At 37.5% G+C, this 8605-nt stretch overlaps 1 protein-coding gene across 1 annotated transcript; it reads left to right on the top strand.

Moving 5' to 3' along the window:
- The first annotated feature begins 3390 nt into the window (after positions 1-3390).
- LOC140142144 (uncharacterized) lies at positions 3391-5071 on the top strand. The gene is made up of 3 exons (XM_072164110.1): positions 3391-3838; positions 3967-4396; positions 4507-5071. Exons 1-3 carry the CDS (start codon positions 3391-3393, stop codon positions 5069-5071), a joined length of 1443 nt encoding a protein of 480 aa, XP_072020211.1.
- Positions 5072-8605: the final 3534 nt, after the last annotated feature.

Raw genomic sequence — 8605 nt, 5'->3', positions numbered from 1 at the left:
CTGAATATGGGTTTCTGACCAAATTAACCTCATATTGCCCATTTTAGCCCCAAAAGTGCAAATTTTTGCACACTTAGCGCGCATCTATTCCACTTTTGCACCATATTTCATCAGTTTAGCTTCAAAATAGCAAAAATTTTCGCGCATTTGTACCATAAACTTATTATGTCGCCAAAAGGTGCTGGATTCACTATACTTTAAGATTTTTTCCAACCCCATCCCCCAATGTCAAAATGAAATCTACGCCACTGCAACAGGATAAAGACCACAGTCACCACACTACAACTTTCATATATTAAATCTCATGATGGGCATATGCTAAACCATGAGTCTATAGACAGACAAATCCTTTGGTGTCAGGAAGTTGCCATGATTGAATTTTTTGATGTACACATTCATATTATTACATTGTATACTTTTTATTGGAAATATCTGAAAATTTTACCATGATTTACCATGTGAAATAAACTCTTTTGGTCATAATCAGTGGCGGTGGAATCATCAAAATGTAAGGGCAAGGGTTAGGTATATTTCATTCTGGTAATACTGGGACATTTGGGCGTGAAGTGCATGAAAATATTATTTCAATTTCAGACTATTTTGCTATTTGATACACCAGTGCGCACGAAACGCCCAAAATTGTGCAAGATTACCCTATTTTGGCCCAAAACTCGGTATTTTTACAATGATGGAAGTGGCGCCATGATTCAATCCTAAGCTTCTACAACATCTAAAAATGCCAGTCCAACAACTATCCAGATTTTTTCCGACATGCCCTCTTCCGACGTGGCACACTTCCTGTCAATGTCATAGTCTCCAAACTCCGTCCCGATATTGTTTTAATATAAAGAAGTATGTCCACTTGCTTGAGTTGACAGTCCCATTTGAACAAAATATTAATAAGGCTCATGAACGGAACACTAAAAAATATACCGACCTCATAACAGACATTTCCGAGAATGGCTCCACCTGCAATCTCACCTGCATAGAAATCGGGTCACGTGGGTTGTTTACACCTGATATCATCAAAAGGATAAATATCTTCTCCTTTGTCAAAGCCAAACCACCCGAAGGTCAATCAAAAAGGGCATAAGCAAATTTGCTATCCTCTCCAGTTATACTATTTGCAACCCCATCTCAAGCTTTAAGTGTTTTGCGTTCATTTGCCTCTTGCATTATTGTATATATTGCCTTGTTTTGATTAGACCTTGTTTTGTGTTTTAATTTATTGTCTTCGTGCAGCCCTGCACCGTATCCGGGTCAGCTTTGCTGTCATGTCCTGGTACATGTCCTGGGCATTTGTATCCAATCTTTATTGTTTTTTCCTGCTAGTATGTATTTCGCTTGCTGTGTTGAAATAAAGATTGATTGAACCAGAGGGCAATTATTTACTTTCTGTTTTACTAGGATTTTAGGGGGTCAACTATTGTGATATTTACTCCGCACGCAATAGTCGTGCAATAGCCAAGGCCTTTTCCTGTCACATCATTTTGGTTACTACGAATCTGGGCTTTCATGTTCACTCAATCTGTACAGTCCAACGCAAATGAACTATATGACATGAATGATTATTCACATAACAGTAAGAATTTACAGTTCGCGGAAGCAAATCGTGCCCACTCAGGTATCTAAATATCAAACCAGTTATGTCATTTACCATAAAAATTCCATTGCCATAAGTCCCTGGCAACAGAGTACAATAGGTCTGCAAGCTCCTAAAGTGGGAATAAATATCATAATAGTTGTTCCCAGTTTTCTCATCTTAAGGAGGGTCATTCCCCCTCCCGCTTCTGCCGCCTATTGTAATAAATAGAAATAAAATTTACAGTGAAGTTGTTGTAGTCCTTCCCCTATAATATACATATCTTACTTGTCCCCAATGCGCTATCATTTTAAAGAAAAATGCAAAAATAGGCACAAATTTGGGCAGGGTGTAGTACCCCTTAATTCATTCCAGAAATAGAATACACAAGTGAGCAACTGAGTGAGAATAAGATAGCTATTAATACCGAATCTAACGAATCACTCAGTTTTAGGCTTAGTGATAAATATTTGACGTGCGATCTTGGATCGAACCCCGCTAGCACCTCTATTTGATTTTTGATTTTATTTCGTTTTTGTTTTTTTAATCCTATTATTCATATTCTTTTATTAAAGCCATAATATACGATTTCGGGTAAAAAATAACTGTCAGGAAGGTTTTCTGTATCATTTGAAGCAGAAATAACGAGGTAAAATGAAAATGAAAGAAAACACTTATTATCTTGACCGCCTAACTGTGGTGTTCTATGGGAGATTTACTTTTCTTAATAAGTCATCAAAGTTGCTCTAGACAACAAACTTGGCTGATTTCAATTAGGTGTAATCCGGGGTGAGCTGGGAATTAAGTAAAAATTACAAATATGCCAAAAAATTAGGTTTAAAATTCGTGCATTATGGCTGAATCTATCTCATGATTTGATTTATATGCATCAAGAAAAACATTGCAGCTAAACCGTGGCAAAACAAACGTGTTAGATAGATATTTTACATATAATTTTAAATGACCGGGCTACACACACACACTCATAGGCCTAACAAAACAAGAGAGAAAAAAGTCAACGCTATAGGGGTTCGAACCTTCAACCTTTGCCACTAAAAAAATCCAAGGTGTTTTACAACATGCTGTATCATCTTCGTACTTTGTGCAATTTTATTTCTCATTCAGTGTCTCACTCAACAATAATCTTTTTAAATCTGTACTTCATTCAAATGAGCTGATATCACTTTTTATATTGACTTCAATATTTTGTAAGACAAGACAGTATTTTGTATGAATAAATAAACATCACTGAACGATTCTGAAGATTATTAATCGATATATGGACAAGACCGGCCGCTAATTTTGCTAGTGACACTGGTCACCAATGGTCACGCATGATAACAACACGAGGCCTTATTGAAAGCCACTTTTCAACCTACGATTCGATTATTCTACCAATCATTTTCGCTGAAAATTTAATACAAGCTTAGCTTAGTTAACGGTCTATCATTACAGAAAAGCATACGACCGGCGTGTGCTCGCAGTTGTATAGATACGGTATAACCATTTTGGCGATCGTGACATACATTTTTTCTTATTTTTAGGCCACTTTGGCATGCGCACAATAAACATTCATTTTTGCCGCAATAATTCAACTTTTACACATTACTGTTTGCTTTATACTCATGTTTCATATCTTATCTATGGCCTCAGTACATAAATTAAGCTAGAAATGACTCGGGCAACAAACGTGTACCTTTGGAAGGTCCTGTAATGACGCTTCACAGGCTGATGAAAGGGCTGGAACAAAGGACAAAATCTTAAACTTAAGGCATAACAATCGTTTTGGCACATGGAATGTGAGAAGTATGACAGATGATAGCAAACTGCACATTATAGAAAGAGAAATGGGGAGATGTAATATTCCGATCTGTGGATTAGCAGAAGTCAGGTGGACTGGCAAAGGTCATTTCTCTCTTGATGATGGACATACTGTATATTATTCTGCTGGCTCAGATAGATTAAAGAGGAATGGAGTAGGTTTCATTCTATCAAGAGAAACAGCAAAATGTGTCCTCGGCTACAATCCCATCAGTGACAGACTGATAACCATCCGTCTCCAAGCAAGACCTGTCAACATCTCAGTAGTTCAGGCATATGCTCCAACCTCAACAGCAGATGATGAGACAATTGATTCCTTCTTCCATGAACTCCAAGAAACCATCAACAAAATTCCTAATAGAGATATTACCATCATCATGGGGATTTCAATGCCAAAGTTGGAAATGACCTGGTTAACAATGATGCCGTTGGAAAGTTTGGACTGGGCAAAGCTAATGAGAGAGGGGAAAGACTAGCTGATTTCTGCAACGAAAATGAGCTGATCGTAACAAACACGCTATTCCAACAGTATCCTAGACGGCTTTACACCTGGATATCTCCAGATGGGAGGACCAGAAATCAGCTAGATTACATCTTAATCAAACGAAGATGGAGGTCGAGTGTGAAGGTAGCAAAAACATACCCAGGAGCAGACTGTGGTTCAGATCACCAGCTTCTGGTTGCTGAAATTCGATCAAAGCTGAAGTCAGTCAAACGGGACACTCCTCCACGTAGATATGATGTTAATCGTATTAATGAACAGTACCGAGTGGAAGTCAGGAACTCTTTTCAGATACTCCTTGAACAGGAAGAGTGGACACCTAATGAATTATGGGAACAAACCAAGAAGGCAATCTCTACAGCAGCACAGAACAACTTGCCGAAACCAAAGAAAACCCGATCGCCATGGATATCAGAGGAAGTGGGTACAATGGCAGACGAAAGACGACAGGTGAAAGCAAGAGGCATACTAACGGAGAAGGACAAAAGGCAGTATAAAGACCTAAGCAGGAGAATTCAACGCAGAACCAGACAAGATAAACAGGTTTTCTTGAAAGGAAATGCAAAGAGGTTGAATCACATTCTTCTACCAACCACTCCAGGGATCTCTTTAGAGCAGTGAAAGAAATCACAGGGAAGAAAACACCAAAGCTGGATGTAATCAAAGATGAAGATGGTGAAATTCTAACTGAGAGTGATCAAATCAAACAGAGGTGGCAACAGTACTGTCAAGGGCTGTATGCAAGTAAAGATGGTTTAGGAGGTGAAACAGAACCAATTGAGGTTGATGAAAATGAACCTGACATACTGAGATCAGAAGTGGTGATGGCAATGAAGAAAATGAGGACAGGTAAAGCACCAGGATATGATGATATCCCAGCAGAGTTGATCAAAGAAACCGGAGATGAAGGAGTGGATGTGGTGCACAAATTATGCAATCTTCTATGGAAAGACAAGAGCTGGCCGATAGACTGGACCAGATCAATATTCCTACCACTCCCCAAAAAGGGCAACACAAGAGAATGCAAAAACAACAGGACCATCTCTGTAATCTCCCATGCAAGTAAGATCATGCTGTACATCACGGTTGAGAGGATCAAACAGCACGTGAGATTCCCCCAGAGCAGGCCGGTTTTGTGGAAGGCAGAGGCACAAGAGACCAAATAGCAAACATCAGAAATATTACAGAGAAAGCTATTGAATTCAACCGTCCAGTCTACATGTGCTTCATCGACTATTCAAAAGCATTTGATACTGTTCAACATCAAAAACTGTGGGACACCTTAGTATCAATGGGCTTCCCAAAACATGTGGTAGAACTGCTTAGGACACTCTATGACGATCAGGAATCAATTGTTAGAACAACATGTGGTGACAGTACCTGGTTCAAAATCGAGCAAGGGGTGAGACAAGGATGCATTTTGTCTCCTCATCTGTTTAATGCATATGCAGAGTATATTATGCGAATGGCCCTTGAGAGTTGCAGCATTGGAATATCTGTCGGAGGCAGAACCATCAACAACTTACGGTATGCGGACGACACTACCCTACTAGCAGACAGTGCTTGTGAACTTGAGGAGCTGATTGAAAGAGTGAGAACGGAGAGTGAAAACTTTGGCCTTTTTCTAAATGTAAGCAAAACCAAGGTGATGGTCATCAACCAACAAGAAGAGAACACCACTATTCATGCAGGAAACCAAGCAATTGAGGTCATCAAACAGTTCAACTTCCTTGGATCCATGATTTCAAACCAAGGCGGATGCTCTACTGAGATCAGACGTCGCATAGCAATGGCAAAAACATCAATATGCACCATGCACAAGTTATGGAAGGACAGAAGTATCAGCAAGTCAACAAAGATTAGACTTGTCTCCTCTTTGATTTTCCCGATCGCAACATATGCGTGTGAAACGTGGGTGATCAATGCGGCAGATCAAAGAAGGATTGAAGCATTTGAGATGTGGTGCTGGAGAAAACTTCTATGCATCCCATGGACCGCCAAAAGGACAAATGAGAGTGTTCGGCATGAAATAGGAGAGAAAGTCTCACTCATCAACTCAGTGAGGAAACAGAAGTTACAGTATTTTGGACATGTTGCCAGGCGAGAAGGAGTCAATCTAGAGAAAGTGATAATGTTCGGAAACGTTGAGGGGAAGAGAAGCAGAGGAAGACAGAGACTCAGGTGGACAGATGGAATTGTTTCGTTAACCAAAATGTCAATTTACAGTTGTTACACCAAAGCACAAGATCGACATGAGTGGAGAAACTTCATCAGACGACGACGACTCATGTATTCCATTTTTGAGTGTTTTCCAAAACATCGTATTTGCCGGTTTATTTTCAACATTTTGTTGAAAACAGAGGTCACGCCGGTAAAAATACTGGAAGTGAGTGGCCGTCGTACTGCATCGATTACTCCGTCAGATGAAATATCACACGTTAAAAACAACAAATTCATTTCATTTATCATAATGGTACTTATTTTTTTTTTTTTTTGAGGAAGGGCACTGGCAATAAGCCAAATTGGCTTTGGAAGTTTGCAATGCATTGTGGGACAGTTTCTGCATTTTTTTTTTTTTACTTTTTGCCCTCTTTGGTTTTGTGTGTACAAAATATAATGTTGTACAAGAATAAAATCAAACCAAAAAATATGGTTATTATATAAATTAATTATTTAACTATATATGTTTAATGATAACATCATTAGGAGCTACCCATTATTACAATCATAAATAAATTAATAATAATTACAGTAATTTTTCCGATATGTCACAGGTCTAAGTGTCCCAAAACTGCGCTCAAAAACCGGAAGTTACAATGCCGATTGGGCTTATTGCAAATTGATGCACATTGCTTCTTACCATTTGGACTTTCACAAATGTATGGTCGATCATAGGCAGGACAAGGTATGTCATTCCACTTCCCGTTTGTTCGCATCTCTGCACAGTCCTCGCCACTACCATAATTATCAGGTTGTCCTGCATCCCACATACTATCAATGAAAACACACGAACATGCAGATATTTGATAGGCCTATAGATTTAGACTATCATAAGGCTAAAAAAGTTTCGTGTTTCATGTAGGCAGCACACATTTCGTGTTTGCAGCAATTTGATCAATTTGAGACAATAACATTTTCAAGTAAAAAATGTAGGACAGAGTGACAAGACAACAGATAAATATAAATGAGATGAGACACCCACCTCTTGGCCTATAGGCAACCCTGCAATCTTTAAGTTTATTTAAGATATTTATCACAAGTAAAGTATTCAATAAATGGTCATAAAAAGTTCATATTATTAATGACAAAGTATATGTATCTTAACGAATGCAACTTGTCTTGGTATAATTATAATTATAATAAGGGCTTACTTTATACTTAGGCCGTATGCAGACTTATTAGACGTAAAACATTTGATGTAACATATCTACGTTATTTAATCTTTCTATTTAAAGGAGGATTTCGTGATCCTAGCATCCTTTTTGATGATATTTTTCAGTACATATCCACGAAAAAGCCTATTCCCAAAATTTCAGTTGATTCCGATTTTGCGTTTGCGAGTTATGCATGATTATGTGTATTACACTGCTCCATAGACAATGCGTTGTAATTTCGTTCTGGGTGCACCAGAACGAAATTCAAATTTCACGATATCTTTGCAAAACGAATTAATCTGCAAGAAATATTTTGTACATAAACATGTAGCCAGAGGTTTCCAGTGATATAAAAATCTCAACTTTTTTTGAGAAAAGTGGGGGGATGAGGCTGTGGATCACGAAATGCCCCTTTAATATTTCTACTAGATATTATACGTAACATATTATCGATTTTACGTCATCAAACATTCGTTAGAACTTAAACATTACTGGAAATAGAATGGGACTAGATTTAATAACGTAGATATGTTACATCAAATATTATACGTCAATTAGTCGGAGTCTGCATACTGCCTAACATTTCTGATTTAGGTGTCTACCAGTTTATTGATCGCGAAATCCCGAGCAAAAATCATATCACTTGTGTATCAAGCAAACAAAGGAGTAAAGATCAGGAAAATAATTGTGAACAAATAACACAAATCAGATTTATCATTTATGCATAATGATAAGTGAGCTACGGAGCACAGTGTCAACACCCTATGTTATAAATATTTTTTCCATACAGCTCCATACTCCGTTGCTGATTATATTGAAATCAATACTCTATTAGGCCAAAAAAAAGGTTTGTCTCAAAGATTGCGCGCGCGTTTGCAAAATCGCAAGATTTGACAAAAAAAAATTTTTTTTAGTTTTTTCCATAAAAATCGGTGAAAATCAAACTTTTTCTCATGAAAAAAGTCGGGAATAAAAAACAAAACAAAAAAAAATCGCATTTCGCATTTGTTTTTAAATTTCTCGTGAGCTTTGAGACAAACCTTTTTTTTGGCCTTATTGACACAGATAAATAAAGTTTACATATGCATTGTGTTATAGACCATGATGATTGAATATTGTATACAAGCACCTGGATCTTAGGGCTAAATGTGTTCCTTTATATAATTGTAAATTCTCAAAATAAAATATATCACAATTTCTTTTACGATTTAAAAATCGTTACTTATAAAATGCAGTAAAATATATCCACATCAAACAGCCATGGCCACTAATTAGTGTATTTAATTTCAAGTTAGTGTATTAAAATAATTACATGAAAACAAATCG

Source organism: Amphiura filiformis, chromosome 20 (genome assembly GCF_039555335.1).
Source record: "Amphiura filiformis chromosome 20, Afil_fr2py, whole genome shotgun sequence".
NCBI lineage: Eukaryota > Metazoa > Echinodermata > Ophiuroidea > Amphilepidida > Amphiuridae > Amphiura > Amphiura filiformis.
The sequence above is the reverse complement of the archived record's forward strand: the minus strand, read 5'-3'. Positions and strand labels throughout refer to the sequence as shown.

What these genes read in the sequence shown, in the direction of transcription:
- LOC140142144 (XM_072164110.1), top strand. Translation starts at nt 3,391, where the DNA reads ATGACAGATGATAGCAAACTGCACATTATAGAAAGAGAAATGGGGAGA. An exon ending in AACAATGATGCCGTTGGAAA is followed by an intron (nt 3,839 to 3,966) that starts GTTTGGACTGGG and finishes GGATATCTCCAG; the next exon opens with ATGGGAGGACCAGAAATCAG. An exon ending in ACGGAGAAGGACAAAAGGCA is followed by an intron (nt 4,397 to 4,506) that starts GTATAAAGACCT and finishes CAACCACTCCAG; the next exon opens with GGATCTCTTTAGAGCAGTGA.